At 39.7% G+C, this 18862-nt stretch overlaps 1 protein-coding gene across 16 annotated transcripts in view; it reads left to right on the top strand.

The window, feature by feature from the left end:
- The window catches only part of Celf2 (CUGBP Elav-like family member 2), an 833597-nt gene that overhangs the window by 491189 nt on the left and 323546 nt on the right, over positions 1-18862 (top strand). For 4 of the 16 annotated variants that reach the window (XM_029471549.1, XM_029471489.1, XM_029471493.1 and 1 more), the window contains exon 1: positions 14880-15001. The exons of 10 other annotated variants lie outside the window; for them this stretch is intronic. In XM_029471549.1, the coding sequence (XP_029327409.1) occupies positions 14895-15001 (107 nt within the window). In that variant the 5' untranslated portion in view covers positions 14880-14894. Of the gene's footprint in view, positions 1-14861; positions 15002-15034; positions 15485-18862 lie in introns of those variants that run through there. 2 more of the 16 variants (XM_021151383.2, XM_029471523.1) reach the window with 2 other exon arrangements.

Raw genomic sequence — 18862 nt, 5'->3', positions numbered from 1 at the left:
CTCCCTCTCTCTCTCTCTGTATAAACACACATACAAATGAATAAAATAAATATTTAAATAGACGTTTCATTTCAGTGATGCATGTGTGAAAATTTAGAAAGCACTTTAATAACTCACTTTAAGAAAAAGATAAATAAGTTACAGAATATCAGTGAAATAAAAAACATGGCTCAGATGTTAGCAGCACATAATCTTCTGGCAGAGAACCCAGGAGCAGAGGACCCATACTGGAGTACTCAAAACTGCATATAAATTAAATTCTATGTGACTTAACACCCTCTTGTGGTCCCCATGTGCACCGTATTCATGTGCACAACCCCCAACACAGGTGCACATACATACACATGTCAATTAAAAACAAAAGATTTTAATCAATCGATACTGTGCCAATTTTGTATTAAAAAGATGAAATATATACACTGAAATGCCTAAAAAGAAATATAGCAAAAGTTAAATCATCTCTTTTCTGGTTGAATATAGATGATTATAATTATTTCTTTTATATTTATTGGCATTTCAATGCAACACTATGAACATAAATTGCTTTTATAATCATTAAAAACAATAAACATTGGTTTTAGAATCATGTCCTATGTCAAAATTGTCACTAAATCTGCATTAATGGCATCTAAATTAAGAACATTTTAATAGTAAAGTTTTAGTAACATAATATTGTATGCTCAGTGGGAATTCGGTATAATATGTTGGTAAGTTCCATTCATAGCAGGATGCTAAATATAGGCTGAGGGAGGAAGTGATCTTCTGGAAACGTCTGTGTAAATAATCATTACAAGATAAGATTTGTTCTACTCTGAAACAGCCTAGAAGTGGGACTCAGCAAGTTTCCCACCATGCTCTAAGGTGTGCTTCTCTGCTTGTGTCAGCACAGGGCAGGTATCGTTTGGAAGCACTTTCTGTTCTCTGCAGCATTGTATGACCCTAATGATTTTGCAGGTGTTCTGCCATTGGGCTTCATTGGTAGATATGAAAACGAAACGTATTCTAATGCTTACAGTATCTATGTGTGTACATATTTGTTTCCTGTGTGTTGTGTGTATGTATGAGTGCACATGTATTTTCCCTATTAAATTTTTCCTTTGAAGTACAGAGCTTAGAGAGAGGGTGAGTTTGGCGGTTGTAACTTTTGAATGCATTAAGCAGCAGCTTTAATCTTGGGTTATGATTGACAGCCAACAGAATACATACCATTTCTTTGTTCTCCCAAACACAGTGGAAAACACGTATCATTGGTTTTGTATGTGTATGTACATTGTACATGTGTGCTATCTGTTCAGATTAAGGCAAAAATTTACAAAGCTCAGGTGCAGACAAGCTTATGAATTTGGAATCCTTCAAGCTGTCTTCTAAGAAGCCATTCTAATGATAGACCAATGACACGTGTACTAAGGGAATGTGACAGGTGTCCCTCTCTTCATCCCTTGAGATGGAGGTTGAGGACAGATGGCAGAGACTGCTGGTGACTAAAGGTCCTGCAAAGGTTCAGATGTCGTATCATGCCTGTTTATCAGGAACAAAACCATCAGCACATCAAGGGAGATAGATAGTCTAGATCAAATGAAGAAGATACCTAGAAGTAAGGTTGTTGATGGCAGAATAAATAAGGTTTTGTTTTCCTATAGTTTTGTTTTTCTTGAATTCTTTGGAGGAGCACCATTCCTTTTGTCGTTTGTTTCCCTAGTATTACACGTGGCTACAAATGGGAACAACGACCATTCCAAAGACTGGATAGGCAAAAGAAAGTACCCCCAAATGATGACTTCAGTAGCTGGGGTGCCGTAATGGAGTCCTGTCTGCTTGTCACATGTTGCTTCTGCAATCTGGAACTTTTGATAACCTGAGTACACACACAAATATATATATATATATATATATATATATATATATATATATATATATATATATTTTGCCTCAAACTTGCTATGTATTGAGGATAAGCTTAAATTTCTGATCCTCTTGCCTCTGCCTTCCAAGAACAAGAATGTCAGGTGTGTGCCACCATGTTCTGTGATGGAGATGGAACGCAGGGCTTTGTGCATACTTAGCAAACCCAGTACCACCTGAGCTAAATCTCTAGTCTGTGACCATCTGAATATAAAAGGTAAATCATGCTTTGTTGATATGTTGGTTTTTATTAATGTGAGTTTTTTAGGTCGTTTGTTTATTGTTGGTGATAATTATTTTCAGTCTCTTGAGACACCATCTTACTACGTAGGTGTGCCCAGGTAGGTTTCAAATCCTCCATCCTCCTTGAAAATCACTTTTCAATCCCATGGTTGTTTGGCGTTAAAACGATGCTGACTGCCTGCTCACATTCCATTTCCATTCCATACATGTATCCATTTGTTTCCTAAAACATGGCTCTGCCACACCTCTCTTCATTGCACCTCTTCAACTAATTTGCTCATTTATACTATTGTGCAATATGTACTGGGCATCTACTGTGTATCAGTCACCTCTGCAAGCACTAGAATTGCGTAAGTTTTCAGCGGCTGCTGACAACTCAAGAAGCATACACTGACTGTGGTATATTCAAGAGAATGAGTTGACTAAGCTATTGCTACAGTAAGCTGCACATAGAGACTTCCACACTGGGGTGACCTGCAGCAGGAAACACCTGTTCTTCCATCTGCAAGCCTGAGGATCTAGGGTAGTGTGGCACATCTAGGCTGGATGGTTTTCCCTCAGGCCACGAGTCAGCTGTGCTTGGCTCCTGTTGTCTGTATAGACTGAACCATGTCTTCTTCCAAACCTACTTATCTCTGCCATATCATGTAACATCTATGTGTTGTGTGCATTTCTCTGTCCCCTCTCTCTCTCTCTCTCTCTCTCTCTCTCTCCTTTCATCTATCCATCTCTATTATCTACCCATCCATCCACCCATCTATCCTTACATCTATCATTTACCTTTTGACTTCATCCATTTCCCAGATCTCCTTGTGTGTGTTCTGGGCTCATGTGGAAAAGGCAGCAGGTTCCCTGGTATGGGTTTTTGTCATGATGGGCCACAACCTCTAGCAGACCCTGTCCATACATTTCACCTAGTGTCTACTTATATTTTAATACCTGAAGCAGATCCCATTGTCAAGCTCACTTCCGTAGAGTAGATGCATGTAGCCTACCCACTCTAGTGCACTCTAAGGTCACATGTTAGGGGCAGAGCATGAAAAATCACCCAAATAATCCAATCTTCCACACAAATTATGACACTGAAGCATGAAACCGGTGCAAGAATAGTCTGTTCAATGTGTAGAGGAAGTGCGATGAGATGTTTCAGAAAAGGCGTGTCTACATCAGCATGTAGGCAACCAAAGATGGGGAATGGATGAAGTCAATAGGTAAATGATAGATGTAAGGATAGATGGGTGGATGGATGGGTAGATAATAGAGATGAATAGATGAAAGGAGAGAGAGAGAGAGAGAGAGAGAGAGAGAGAGAGGACAGAGAAATGCACACAACACATAGATGTTACATGATATGGCAGAGATAAGTAGGTTTGGAAGAAGACATGGTTCAGTCTATAGAAATACCCCATACTTACTGAAAAAAAATAAAAAGAAAGAGAGAGCTAGATACACACACATACTCAGAGAGAGAGAGAGAGAGAGAGAGAGAGAACCTAAAACTTACCCCCATTTCCTTAAAACCTCCTAAGAATCACACCAAAGAAGTCTGGTTTCTATAATAATCCCCCTCCAATTTCCTTGAAGTTGAAACCTCCTGTAGCTCAGAGTGTGGTTGTGTGTAGAGAGAACTTCTAAGGAATAATTAAGCTTACTGAAATAATAAATGTGGGGCTTCCACCCAAAAGGCCTCCTGGCCTTGTAAGCAGAGGAGAGGTAGCAGCCCAGATGACTAGTACAGGAATCTAGGTAGTTTTTATAGCTAGAGAACAGAATATACTGCGGGTTATCATTAATAGTGACTGGGAGACCAGAATGTTTTACTATATCCATGCTAGCTGGCTTCTCTTTTATCTCATCATGATCACAGTCTGAATATTTTTTTTCTCAAGAGTTATTTTGTTCCTTTGAGGCTAGTATGCTGTATTTCTAAGCTACCAGTTGCCCAATCTGCTTTTCACTTCCTTGTCTTATTTAGAGAATATTGTCATATGCTGACCCAGAAGTTCCATCCATCCTTAGTATAGCAAATACAGATTCCTTTTTCCAGGGTACAGGATCCAGAGTGTGGCCTTGGTCTTGCAAGGATGTGTTTCTCAGCCTCTGGCTGCCCATGCTGATTATTTTGGGCTTGTTTCCATGGCCTTGTCTACATTCAAACTTGTCACCTCTGAGTGGGGTCCTCCTGCCCCCATCCATGGCCCAATCAAATGAAAGCATTCCTTATGAGATTATCCCAAGGCCTCTGCTTGCTTAGCCAACATTTCCCCTTTCTCCAATTTATGTGCTTATTTATTGTTTCCTGGTAAACTTTAACTTATTTTTAGTTGGTTTAGAAAACGATGTGCCTGCCTAATGATGACATTTCCACCATATATACACCATTGTATTTTGCTCATCTTCACACACACCCCATATACATGCCTCTTCGTTTTTCCTTCCTAACTCCTGCTGGTCCCTTTCCTTACAAAAATGCCTGCTTTATATGTCATAATATACAAGTATTAGTGTTTTAGTCTATATGAAAGAGGACATGTGGTGTTTATTTTTGTCTATCGTACTCTCTCTTGTTTCTTCCTCGCTTTTCAACCATTCTCCCCAATGTACTCCCCTTTCTACACGGATATCATTATGTATGCATATAAATATATTTAAATCAAGATTGTGAATATGAGAGTAGAACTGTGCTATTTGTCTTTCTGGATCTAGCTTGTTTTACTTAACATGATGAGTTCCATCTGCTTTCTCACACATGACATCATTTCATCCTGCACAGGGAGTAGAGCTCCTCTGTGTGTGTGCACTACATTTTCCCTGTACATTCATCTGCTTGCACTGACTCTTACTGTATGTTGTGCCTTGGAACTCTTATGGATCACAAAACTTTACAGTATAAGATGCCATATTGTTAAATTCACCTGAAATTTGTCTTCTTCCAACTTAATTATTAATTCCTCAGAGACAGAGGCTGTGTCTAGCCTTGCTTCCGAAATGCAATTCAGTTTTAGAAAGCCAATATTGTTGAGTTTCAGAAAAAGAGTTGCTTAGTCACCACAAATTTTTAGCTTTAAAAAACAGATTGTATTATAGAATCTGTGTGTGTGTGTGTGTGTATCTGGCATATAGATGCATAAAGAGCATAATATACCAGATGTAAACACCTGATGAATGAGTTGACTCTTTAGGTGATGACTCTGTGTATCAGTGAATTTTATTGGGTTGGACTATATGAAAAGAGGCAGGAAGTTTGAAGTTCTGTTGACTTTTTAGCTGGAGACTGTTATGACCATAGTTTGATGCTCAATAATGCTGGTTCAAAAGCATAGGATGATCAGAGCCCAAGAAACCAGCAAGTAATTGGGAGATACCTTAGATTTATGGTGACCTGAACTAGGAGAGTAGAGATGGTGGGAACTGGGCATGTTCTGAAGAAAGTATTGTTCAAAAAGGCCTCATTGTCCCTGGTAGTTTTTACTTGTTTACATTCAAGATCATTTCTACTTATAGTCAACAAATCATTCTTTGGTTAAAGAATCAAAAATAGACACAAGGGTTTAGTTTGGTTTGGTTTGGTTTGGTGTTTTTAAATCTTGGTGGTGAAACCTGGGGCCTTACAGATGCTGAGAAGGTCCTCTACCCCTGAGCTACATCCCTAGTCACCAAGCTGTTTTTGATCTGGGTGCTGATGACTGTGGCTGCTCAGTCCATCAATATTTGGTGAGCTGTACACTTACAGGCACTTTTCTTTATTGATACAATACTTTAAACTTTATGAGTGACATAGAAAGTTCTATCTATGTTTATAGTGTATCATTCCTTTGACTTTTGAAATCTTTATGAGAAGAAATTCACAGACACCTTCAAGAACTTCTTTTGCTGTTGATTTTTGGGGGATATGGAAATATGCCTGTTAGAAGCATATGTCTTAGTTATACATAATTGTTCTCCTCTCCTCCCTCAGACCCTGCATGCTGGCTTTTTTTACTTATGTACTGGATGAGATGGTGGAGACAAGCTCAGCACATTCCTACTTAGCTCAGTGATCAGGACAAGTAGCTGAGTGTCTACCTAGAGTCTAGTCAAGAGAGACTTCTCTTTTGACCTATTGGGTGTGCCCCTGTGCACTGCAGTTTCTCCTTTCTCAGCAAGTTTGTGGACACAGAAGTAGCCTGCTCCCAGGTAAAAGTAGGCTCACTTCTGGTTATCTCTTCAGTTATCTGTTGGCTTTTGAAATTCTACTGCCTTAAATGTGCACTGCCTTGTTTTCTAGCATCCAAATACATAATTTCTGTCCACTTATGGCAAGATAACACATAACTTTTTATGAATATATTTTCTCTCTCCCACTAGGTCTAAGAATCTTTGCAATGTGTTCAGCTCTTTTACACTCGTCCTCAGTTGTTGATTCACTTGGGATTCTGGTCTTGACCCAGTTCTCCACATTTCACTCTCACTTCTCCTCCTGACTAATCTCACCCACAGCCCTATCGCCAACCACCTCCTCAACTCGGATCTGCCTGTGGGCATACTGAGCTCAGTAATATGTTCCCAATGAATCAAAGTAGCTTCCTCATTCACCCTGATTTTCAGTGTGTGTGTGTTTGTGTGTTGTCATCCTTTTCCAGTCAGCAATATTATCATTTGCCAAGTGGTCCATGTGAGAAACATCAGAATTATTGTCAACTCTGTTGTGTTCTTCCCACCTATTCATCTGTCCAAACTATGGCTCTGCCACTAAAGAATGTATGACCATTCTCTCTGTAGTAAGTAGAAATAGAACAGTGATAATAACTAGCTTCACTCCTGCCTATGCTGTTTATTAGACTTGTTATCTTGGGTTTTCCCTAATCTACAAAGCAAGAGGTCCCTCAATAGGTGTAGTATGATACTTTGTGTTTACTGAATTTAGTGATTTGATCTTCGGTGGAACATCTTGCACAGGCCAGCAAAGAAACAGTGGCCAATTCATAAAGAGTCTCTTCAAAGACTTGCTCATTCTTATCTGCAACGGTGACTCCCCTCTGCTGCTTCCCCAGCCAGCTCTTGATTCAGACTCCACGCTAGAAACAGAATTCTCTTTCTAGAGCCCAGAACTTTCTGTGCCTTCTTACTGCCAAGCTTTCCAGTATGAAATGCAGTATCCTTCCTCACGCAGCTTCTAACTTCTCTCTGCCCCATCTTCATTTCTTCTGTGCCTCTACTTAACTGGTCTGGAATGTTCTTTTGAAGTGTGACTTAACTATGTTCTTAGGATGCTTACCACATATACCCTAATTATACTAATATGTATAATGATAATAAAAGAACTCAAAACATTACATGTCTGTCACGATGATGTGAAGCAGCATCAAGCATAAAGCATTTTAAACTGCAAGTCACGAGGAACTGATTTCAGGAAATGTATGTGAAATATAACAGAGTGTCCTATTGACAAAAGCAGGAAGAACAGGTAAGAGTGCAAACTGCTGTAGAACTTGGGGGTGTGAGAAGGAGCTGGCATACAAGATGCACTGAGAAAAAGGAACTGAAGCCAACACTTGGTGCTGGGTCACAACTAGAGAGCTGGTTGCATACAACAGGCCCACACTTGGAACTGAGAAAGAGGGCAAAAAATAAACCAGTTTAACTTCCAATTCTTCTTCCTTGTCTATAGGATTCTGGCTTTTTGACAAGATCCTACCCAGACTACCCACACCCATGCTCTTGATCCTGAAAGTCTCATTTAATCCGGCAAGCCTGCACTGTATCAAGTCCCAAACACTCACAGTTATAGAAAGCATGAAAGAAGTGCACAGTTTGACCTCTTTATAGTTGTTTTAAAGTTACAGTGCTTTGGGTTGGAAAAAATGGCTCAAGAGGTAAAGATACCTACAGAGCTGAGTCAGCTCTCTGAGCCCCACATAGTGGAAAAAGGAAACTAACTCTCACAGGTTTCCTCCGATCTCCACATGCTCAGACCTATAAGCACAGGTTCATGCATAGACAAAATAAATTAAAAGTAATAAAAATTGCAGTTCAAGCAAATATGAAAAAGACAAGCTTACCATTTGAGCTCTAAGTACATGAAAGTCCTTTGAAGTTAGGACCAGGATCTCCCATCCTCCAATCATCAGGTTTTTGCCTCATGACTCAGTGGCTACTTTCTATAGGGTTTGATAAGACTTTTAGAAATATAAAATAACAGCCAGCCAGTGAGAGTAGACAATGTATCAGAAGGATGCTGTGCAGAAAACCATGGCTACTGAACATGAATTTATAGTGTTTATCCAATACGCTCCACCATATACTATAGTGGTAATCAAATGAGTGTCTTCCTGATTCTAAGCAACTTAAGTTCAGATAGAAGGAACAAATAGTAAATAACTTAATTTCAGAAGGTGCCACAGACTGAAAAAACAACTCTCCCCTCAACTCCCCAGACCATCCTGGTTTCCTTTTCATTTTTTTTTTCTCTCACATGAATTGCCATCTTGGTCTCTGTCTTCTGAAAGGAAGTTCTGGTCAATGATGCTCTTTCTTCATGCTGGGCAGTCTGCTTCTCGGAATTTGCTAGAATGGAATAGAATTTGCTAAGAGGGAGGGCTTCCCCACGTGCAGTGAAATCTGTCTGCCCTTTTTGGTGCATGGATAGTGATTGTTTTATGTAGTGCCTCTGAAACTGGCTGTTAGAACAAGCAGAAGTGCAGTGGTTTATACATATGTCTCTTTCTTAGAAATAGCAAACATAGTCCAGGCAAGATGGGTTAGTGGATAAGGGAATAGTAGCTGAGCCTGGTGACCTGAATTTGATCTCTAGGACCTACATAGCAGAAGGGGAGAACCAACATTGTCCTCTGGCTTCCGTAAGTACACTGAGTGTGCATATATGAGTACTGTGCACACACATAAATAAATTGGTGGGATGCAAATAGCAAGAATCTACTTGACACATTATCCATGCAAATGCAACCACACCTAGCTCAAATATATTTTCCCTGGGATCTGCCTGAGGCTAACCCCTGGCAAATCCTTTAGCCCAAAATGGCTGTTCAATTGTGAAAGTGTTGTCTGCTAAGTATCAAGAGGTCACAACCAGTTATTTTATCAACTAGGGTACTTATTGTTGTTGATTTCAATGCGAAATCTTCATCCTGTCCTCAGTGGACACAGGTTTGATGTCTGCATTCATTTACCGCAAGGCATCATTATTAGCATTTATAATGCCTCCTCTTAGATTTACCTAGTACTTCTTTCCAAGAGACTTCTAGAAGTCCCAAGTACTTCATGGTTTATTATGTACATGTACTTATTGATAAATATAACACTTTCATCTTAAGAGGCATTACAATTATTTTTGCTAATTATTCATCCACCTGCCCCATTCAAAACAATAAGCATCTTCACTGTGAAATGAATGGCTTGTGTAAGAAATAGACATTTGGAATTTAAGCCACTTCTTTTTACTGGGTTGACAGCCACCTGCTTCTAAAGTGAGGCTTGGAGGTAATTAGTGAGTGCTCACGTAAATGGAATTCTTACACACGGTCCCTAGAATACCACCAAACACTTGCTTTACCAAACGACTTTGGATTTTACTTTGGATCAGTTGTCATCCTTGCGCTTTGGAGAGTGACTGCTTCTACCTGTGTCCTATGGTTTTGAACGTGTAACACACCCACCCCACTTCTGCACAAGCCAGTGGAGAGAAGTGTAATCTGAATGGCCAGGCTTGTAGCACACTCTGTTAGTTCTACCCAGGGCTCACCTCTGAACTCATTTCTCTGCTCGGCCCCCATGACACCAACCAAAATTTTGCCTCTGTGGTTGAAAAGCTTATGTCAAAAAGACCTTGTGTCTTTTGCTCAATATCAGCAGAAATGAAAGAAGCTGCATCTGTTTGCACACTACAAAAATTTACACGTGTTTTACCAATATTATTGAGAACCTACTGTATGTACTGCACTTGGTGTTTGGAAGTCTATTTCTTTTAGGATCTAGTCATTTACTGTATATTTACTATGCAAATTATTTCCATCTGTGGTAACAATATGATATGTTGCTTTAGAGTGTGTGTATACAGAATATTTATATCGTGTGTATATATATGTACATATATATACACACACATACACACATATATATGTATATATATTCTGTGTATACTATACATAATATGTGTATACTATATATAATGTGTTAATATATTCATATAGTGTGTGTATATAGTATGTATGTATTGTGTATATGTGTGTAGTGTACATGTGTATGGATCCATGTGATCAAATTGAAAGCCAGAAGAGAATTTCAGATGGTTTCCTTAGACATCTTCCACCATATTCTCTTGAGAAATAATCTCTCATGAACCTGAAGCTTGCTGTTTCCTCTCAGTTGGCTGACCAGCAAGCTGTCAGGATTCTCCCATATCTACCTCTCAGTGTTCACACATGCGTGTTCATAGGTCTACATCAAGTGTCTACCTTGCGTCCTCTTTACATTATTTTTTGAGCTGTCTCAAAAAGTAATTACTGATGATGAGCTCTGCGGGTGGTTAGTGGCTAGCCAGTGAGCTACAGGGATCTGTGTGTCTCTGCTGCCGCACACTCCCGGTGCTGGTGTTACAGGCATTGCACCAGTAGGCCTGACTTGTATGTGCATACTAAGGATTTGATGCTTGAATAGAAGGCACTTTACCAACAAAGCCAACTCCCAAGGTTAACAATCCTTGTGTTAGAGTAATTGTTTAATAAGCATATAACATAAAGGATTTATTTATGACATATCCATCCACATATACCATCATAGTTGCTCCCAAATACATAGGTATAGAATGCTCCCTTCACTTTTCCCTCACGTTCTTCCTTTTCTACTCTCACACGTGTGTGTGTGTGTTACATACACTTGCATATATTTTGAATCCAGCTTCAGCAGATGAGAGAAAACATAGATTATTTGTCTAGGTGTGGCTTATTTCACTTAACAGGGTGATCTCTAGTTTCATCCATTTTCTTGCAAATAGCATCATTTTGTGTTCTTTTACACCTAAATAAAACTGTTATGTGCGTATACTACACTTTCTTTATGTATCCATCTGTTGATAGACATCTAGCCTAGTTCTTGTCTTGACTATTGTGAGAAGTACCACAATGGAGTCATATGTACAAGGATATCTGTAGTACACAGGCTTAGATTCCTTCAGGTGTATACCAGGCATCACCAATTGATAACACTTGAAACTGACAACCAAATAAATTTACTATTCTTGGTGCTCTTGCAGTTCAACACTGTCCTTTGAGGATGTGCACCGGGAGGTAGGACTTAATTCTGCAGAGACCCTCCATCCTCAGCACCCTTTATATTATGCATTCCTCTTGAAATGGTGCCTTTTTATTACTTCTGCAATGTAAATGTCAAAATGCAAAGACAAGGCACAGAAGGTGGAAAACAGTTGGAGTCATTAATACGGCATGTGAAAATTTAGCTTCTGAGTCTGGAAATTGTGACAGAAATAAACTCACATATAATTTACCTTTCAAAAAAACTTTTAGGAAGTTCAAATCAAGAAAGATCAAGAATCTGGCTGATTCTCACTCTCACCAATAATCCCACATCACAACACGTTCCTACTTTGTCCTATGCCAAATTTGCATTTTTAGTTAAAGGTTTAATTTATGAAGTGAAAAATGTCTCTTTGAATATAGAGGGTACTGAGACAATTTATATTTTTGTTGTTGCTCCCTGCTAATTGCTGCTATAATTCTTTCAAACAAAATTCCCCTACAAACCTAATTTAATAATCAAGACTATTAAAATTAACTATTGTTGATGACCCAAATAATAATTTGCCCTCAAGAGTACTTGGTCTGTGTGGCTTTAATCTTCAATTGTAATAAAGTTTGAAATGAATTGATGTAAAACTGGTATCAGAGGAGGAACCTTTTAATCAAGTTTTCACTAACTCGGCATCCTTCCTCTCTAGCTGCTACTCTCACATGAAGAGAGTATCAGATACATCACACTGACTGCTCCTTAAAGGCCATGCCCTGCCTCGTGTGTCTAGCGACCGTACTCCATGTCAAGGATGCAGTAGACAGAGTTCCCAAGCTTGGTCATTACTGCAGCTCTGTAGGCAAGTCACTTGAACTTTTTAGGTGAGAGTGTGACATTATGCGACCTCTGTCAATGTTGTGGGATGGATAAATACAAAGAGACTTTGAAATTTAGAGCACAATAGTGTGAAAGGAACATTTATGATTTGTCATCTGTGCCAACTCATGCCTAAAGTGGGAGCATTTTCTCATATTTGTGAAGGAAACTGCATATCTTGGAAATAATACAATCCCTTTCCCCGCCTCGTTTCAATGGTTAGAAGGGAATTCGTTTCTTAACAAATATTCATTGGATCAATATTCAATGAGAGGACTCAAACAGAGAGAAAGATAGTCTATTGGATGTGTAAGGAAGAACAGAGGTTAATTCAGTGTACATTTGAAGTCCTAAGCTTCCTATATGCAAATATTACAAGTAGCAAACATGTTCTATTCACTCATTCTATAATCCCACATTCAGCCCAGGCAGCTGGAGGGCATAAGGTCCTCGGTCATCGTAGTAGAATTGGGATAAGTAATAAGCCCTTACATCAGTAGTGTCCTTATTATTTAGGCCTCAAGACTAAAAAGTAAGTGGATAGATATAAATGATTTAGTGGTTTGGTTCAATTCTGGCCACTACTACTATGGATCCATAATTCATTGAAATGTCAGGAGAGCTGCATGGATACCAGGGCAGCAGCCTGGGCCTCACAGTTCTACTTTCCGGTCAGACAAACTCACGGCAGATGTCCATGGGACCATTCTACTTTTTATTAATATTTGCACTGACCAAACACACCCAGTTTCACAGGCTCTTCACGTGCTTTAAAATAAATTAGCAGTTGGTGGCTCCATTTAACTACAGGGCAAAGAGAGCTACAGGAAGGTCAAGAGCCTTCTGCTCTGACACTCCCACAAGCCACAAGGGGAAGAAGGTCACAGTCTATTTCCTCAAGGTCTCTCCAGTTCCAAGTTCATTTACATGAACTTTCCCCACTTCAAAGGAGCATGTTGCATTTCACACAATAGCAATTCCCTGGCAAGGTCATTCCTTTTCATATGTTCACTTGGTGATTTTTATATAGTGCAATGAAGCAAAGACATGGGATGATGGAGTTGTCCTTAAGATGAGGCTCTTGTTTCGGGACTTGATCTTTGTCAAGAGGTTCGCCATGTCTTAGTGATGTGTAGAAATGGGAATGGCAGTTGTCTATCCTTTCTTTGTTTCCATAGTCTAGGATGCGCCAGTCAGGATTATTGTGTAGCAGAGACTCAGGACTCTTACCTCTACACTCTCCGCAGATCTCCACGTCCCTACTGTGGATAAGACCAAGTTCAAAAGTCAGAGATCTTACAAGATACTGGGTATATTACTTAAGGTCCTCAAATATGGGGGGAGGGGAACCCACCATCATTTTCTTCACTCTTATTCCCGGTTATATTTCAAGTCCAGAATTTTACTAGGAAAGATACACTTTGTGCCGATATAGGATGGGGTGAGCATTCAGGATTCACACCAGTCTTTGTTGACCCAGGTCTGTTTTGAAATGTTCTAGGTTATTCCACAGAAACTGAGGGTTTTCCCCACTTCCAAGGTCAGTGTGCATCCCCTGGAGTGATGTCTGAACTTGCCCTTTTGGATGACTATGTGTGCAGTCCATAGTGTTCTCTCTCTCTCTCTCTCTGTGTGTGTGTGTGTGTGTGTGTGTGTGTGTGTGTGTGTGTGCTTAACTGACTGTTTGACTTCCTAGTTATTTATGGAATGATTCCTACTCAAAGAAACAGAAAGGGGAATGTGTATCTCTCTGGTCCACTTTATGTTCAAAGGCTCAAGAATATAGTGAAGCACAGTAGCAAATTTTCTTGTTTTGGGGGAAAAAAGCCACTCATTAGCCTTTCAGGAATGAAGCTGCTGTATCTGTCAATTATGTATTCAGTGCGACCAAACAATCTTTGTGTTGCCTGCTGGCTTTGATGCCTGGATTCTGGTGAATGAAGCTCTTAATTTATACACAGAGCTCTGGCATACACAGAGTTAAAACACTTCCCAGTTTCTTAGCCTCTGTTCTCTGCATCTATGGTCCAGGGTGAGGCTGAGGGTCTTGACCTTGTCACTCTTTCTAAGGACAAGAGGAGAGGAACAGATGAATCCAACTGTGAATGCAGTGTCCCAGAAAAGAGAGGCAAAAATCCTTTTGAGCACACTGACCTGTTCAAATCTCAGTCCTCTGGGATGCTTTGCTGATAGTTGATAGTGAACCGTGCTGTGAGATTGGTTTTGCTTTTACATACACACACACACACACACACACACACACACACACACACACACACACATCTATATATGAAATCACATGTCACTGAGTTGCTTAAAATCTTCCCAGTTTTTAAGATGGTAATTAGGAGATCCAATGCCAGGCTTGAGTGCATGCAAACAAGCTCTCTCTAGAAGACACAGCACACCAGTGCAAAAACATGCCTAGATAACATAACTTGTCGGAGAGGATTATTTCTTCCCAGTCAGTCTGCAGGAGCCCTTTTCTGTACTATTCAGCATTTGAGAGGAGAAAGGGAGAGAGAGGGAGAGAGGGAGAGAGAGAGAGAGAGAGAGAGAGAGAGAGAGAGAGAGAGAGAGAGAGAGAGAAAGGAGAGGGGGCGCATTAGTGAATAGCGACTGTGGCATTGATGTTTGAGCGCACTTCTGAACTGGCTTTTGTTGAGACTATCAGTGTAGAAAGCATGCGCTGTCCCAAATCCGCTGTTACTATGAGAAATGAGGAGCTGCTTTTAAGGTATGTTGTTGGGTCCTTTGTTTTTAACATAGGCTTTTCTAGTTCTGAGAGCTGGTGGAGACGCCAATCTTGCCCTGAATCAAGCAGCTTCCTTATCTTAGAAGAGAAAGAGAGAGAAAAAAGAATCTAAACAGAGAGGGAAATGAAATTGAGACCAAGAGATTGGGAGGGAGAGCGAGCGAGCCAGGGAGAGAAAGGAGAAGGACTGCTGTGAGGGAGTTGTGTGTGTACTAGTTGTCTTTTGAAAGCAGACCATGTATTTGCTCCCCGCTACCTATGAGCAGCCAGTGGATGTTTTAAGGGTTCCGAATCTGGCTGGTGGTTCGTCTTTTCCTTTGCAATGTCTAAGCCTGTTTCATTATTATGCACTCTGCATGGAATAATCACCGAAAAAGGAGCTGAGGAGACTCCATATTAGACTTGCGTTCCAAATACCACTCTAATCTGGACTTAGACACCTAAATAGTCCTCTCGTGTTATCAGGTTTGGATCACTTTATCCTGCTTGCCAAAATGTGTACCTGTTTGGAGACCTCTGTTCATGCATGGCGTCCTGGGTCCTCTTGTGCGGGAAAGCAGATACCTGCTTCCTGCATGGGTGATGGGGTTCTATCATAGACCGAGAAGGAGGCACCGCTGACCTTTTGGGAAGCAGAGAGAGAATTATGATAGAATTGGCATCCTGCTTTTAAAAATGCAGTCTTTTGTTTATTTGCTAGCAGACATTGTAGCACTGAATACATCTTTGGGTCTGACAATGGGACCGGTGGAACAATGGAGCTGTCAAACTAGCTTAATGCATGTCTGGGGCTGGTTTTCTGTTTGTTTGTTTTTTCCAGCACCCCCTTTTATCTCCTATAATCTGGTTGTGTGGACTATCAGAGGGAAGCTTTGGGGCTGCTTATTTGTGGTTTTATGCTTTTAAAATTTTATTATCTGATGTTCTCGGAGCTTTTTGCATTTTGCAGTTATGTTGGCTGGATTAAGTTAGAGATTTATGGCTTGCCTCTCTGTTAACTACAGAAAGAAAACTTATTGATTGAGGATGCTTGTAATACTATTATCATTGTGGCAAATGCCTTGTTGATCAGACCTGCTTCTACTGTATTTACCGCTGAGGGTTTTAAATGCTCCCTTTTTTTGGACCCAGGGAATGTAGCATAAAAGGGAAGTTATGAAGGACATACTTAATGCTCAAGTAATCAGTGTTCCTAGTTTTTAGCCTCCCCTTTGGCATCCACAGATAAGCAGTTTAGAAATCCAAGAATAAGAACTTTTTGCCTTTCCAATTTTGGTCACCAACTATTGTTCTGTTACTTTGTTAAGTGAAAGGTTTCGATGGAATATATTGATCTTTGATTTGATGTTTATATTCTTACAAACTGCATTTCTATGCAAGGCAAGTATTTCACGTGTATTCAGATGCCCTTCATTTTATAAGGTAAACATTGGTTTCTAAGGTGAAAATACTGTAGGAGAGAATATGGAAAAATCTGGTTCAAACTTCTCAAATGCTGAAACCATTTTTATTCCACACTAGATGTAAAAGAACTGAAATTAAAATAATAAGTAATAGATTTACATGAAAATCCTCTTTTTAAGGTTGATGTCTATAAAGAATATATATTTATAATGTTTTAGTGTTTTTGCTTAATGAACCGCTTGTGCCAGATCAATATTATGAGATATGTATTAGTAAGTTCATAGACTAAAACCGAGATCCCAATATGAGAAACAAAAGGGGAGTTGTTTCAATGAATAAAATAAAAGATAAAATTGGTTTCAAATATTTCCTGATAGAGTTTGGTACAAATTGGGGATGTCCCTCATCAATAAGGAAGGACATACATGTATTATTTATAAAAACACAAGTATGAAGTACTAATTATTCCTTAGATTCAGAGACAAATTTTAATTTTTTTCAATTTAAGTTGAAATATTATTAAATACTTATTGTATAATTATTTACCTAAATGTTATCGGCTAACCAGAATTGCCTTTGCAAGTTGAGATTTCCTACCGGTAATATTTCCAGAGCTTAGGTACACCCAAAGCATATGTGTGTGGTGTAATAATATTCTTCAAGTTATCCATTGTGAATAGAGTGGGTTTTAAAGGCATGCTTGTTATGTTCTCTCGGTTCCAATGGGATCTGAACTGCTCCTTGCTTTGGGTATGCCAATAATTGCTTTCAGGATGAGCTCATAAAAGGTAATGGGTAAGGCTTCATATCCGAGGCTAACCAACTGTTACCAACACACCCCAGTTCTGCTTTCACGGAAAAAAAATTCATTCTAAAACACAGGTTGCAAATCAGTGTGTGTGTGTGTGTGTGTGTGTGTGTGTGTGTGTGTGTGTGTGTGGTCTAAGAAAAAAGGAGTCTTCCATGCTTGCTAGATGCTTGTCAGGAACTCATTTAAATAAAGAAGTCACTCGGAGACCACCGTGTTGGATTTTTTTCTTAAATTGGTAATTATTTAACTGTGATACATTCACTTAAATTTCTGATTGCTCATCATTAGTTAGGCTGGACACAGGGGGATTTCACTTGTCCACTCTTCTCTGGTGTTCTCATGCATCACCAGTTTCCAGATTTGGGGGTCCCATACCCCTCTCCCACCCACCATACAATTCCAGCATCCAGTATACAGAACAGTGTGTTTTTTTCTCTATGCTCATAGAAAAAGTATAATGCTGGGAGTTGGCAAACGTGCCTGCTTTTATTTTTACAAAAGTAACAGGATAATGTAGTGTGCAGCATACTATAAACTCGGTAATGCAATGGTTCTCCTGGACGCTGACCTACACAAGTGTAGAAACAAGATTTAATTCTAACCTGAGACCTGAAGACAATCCATAGGCAAATATTCAAACTGGCAAAATGGTCTCTTTCATTAGAGAATAACAACTGCATCTCAAGCCCCTTTATAAAGCAGGGGCCTCGGGAATATTTACATAAATGTGTTCAGCAGACCACAGACCAAGATCTATAACCTCCCACGTATTAAAAATTCTTTTCTTTGCAAGGATGGAACCTGACAAACATTTCTTTATTGGCTCTTTTTTTTTTTTTTTTTTAATGTGACTAGATAAAATTGCAAGATGTCCTTGGGGGGCTGGAAAGATGACAAAGAGTGTTTGACTAATATTCATATCTAGAACTTTATAGCAACTGTGAATTGTGCTTGAGTACCTGGGAAGTCATTCAAAGAGTGAATCAATACTAATTATTGTAATCAGGGGGGTTAATTAGGTGAAAATGTGGTTGATGGAAAGTTCATTGCTCACAGCCCTGGAAGCCCCCAGGTTGATAGGAGGAAAGAGAATTAGAGAAGGGAGCTGAGGATGATAGCACCAGCTCTCCTAAAGAAAAACACAACTGGATTTTCTTTCATTATGCTAGTGGTGAAATTAGGAGGGCCAGCCTTATTGTTATGTAGATGTTTGAGTGATAGTGTGAACAGAATGGGTTTGCCTAGCAGCCCCTCTGCCCTGTGCCATTTCTCTATCCTTCTTAACACTGTACCAAGTTCAAGTCCTGTTAGTGACAGCCGTGTCCTCTTGACTCATGTCTTCCGGCCTTCACCGACATTCTTTATTTTGATAATTCCCGAGGGCCTCTGGCCAGGCAGAGATGGTTCTTTCTCATCTCCTGAAACTACAGCTTGCCTCGTTAATTACTGGACTTGCTAGTTTTCTGAGATACGGTGGTGACTTCTTTTAGTCTGTAGAGAAGACGAGGCTGGGGTGGTATGAAATCAATTATAATTTTGTGGCTTTTTGCTCAGCTGACATTAGGAAGAGGCTGTTAGAAAAAAAAAAAAGGTTGTGTGAGGATAGGGGGATGAGAAGCCTTAGGTTG

Source organism: Mus caroli, chromosome 2, assembly GCF_900094665.2.
Source record: "Mus caroli chromosome 2, CAROLI_EIJ_v1.1, whole genome shotgun sequence".
Classification (NCBI taxonomy): domain Eukaryota; kingdom Metazoa; phylum Chordata; class Mammalia; order Rodentia; family Muridae; genus Mus; species Mus caroli.
This window is presented reverse-complemented; position numbering and strand designations above follow the sequence as displayed.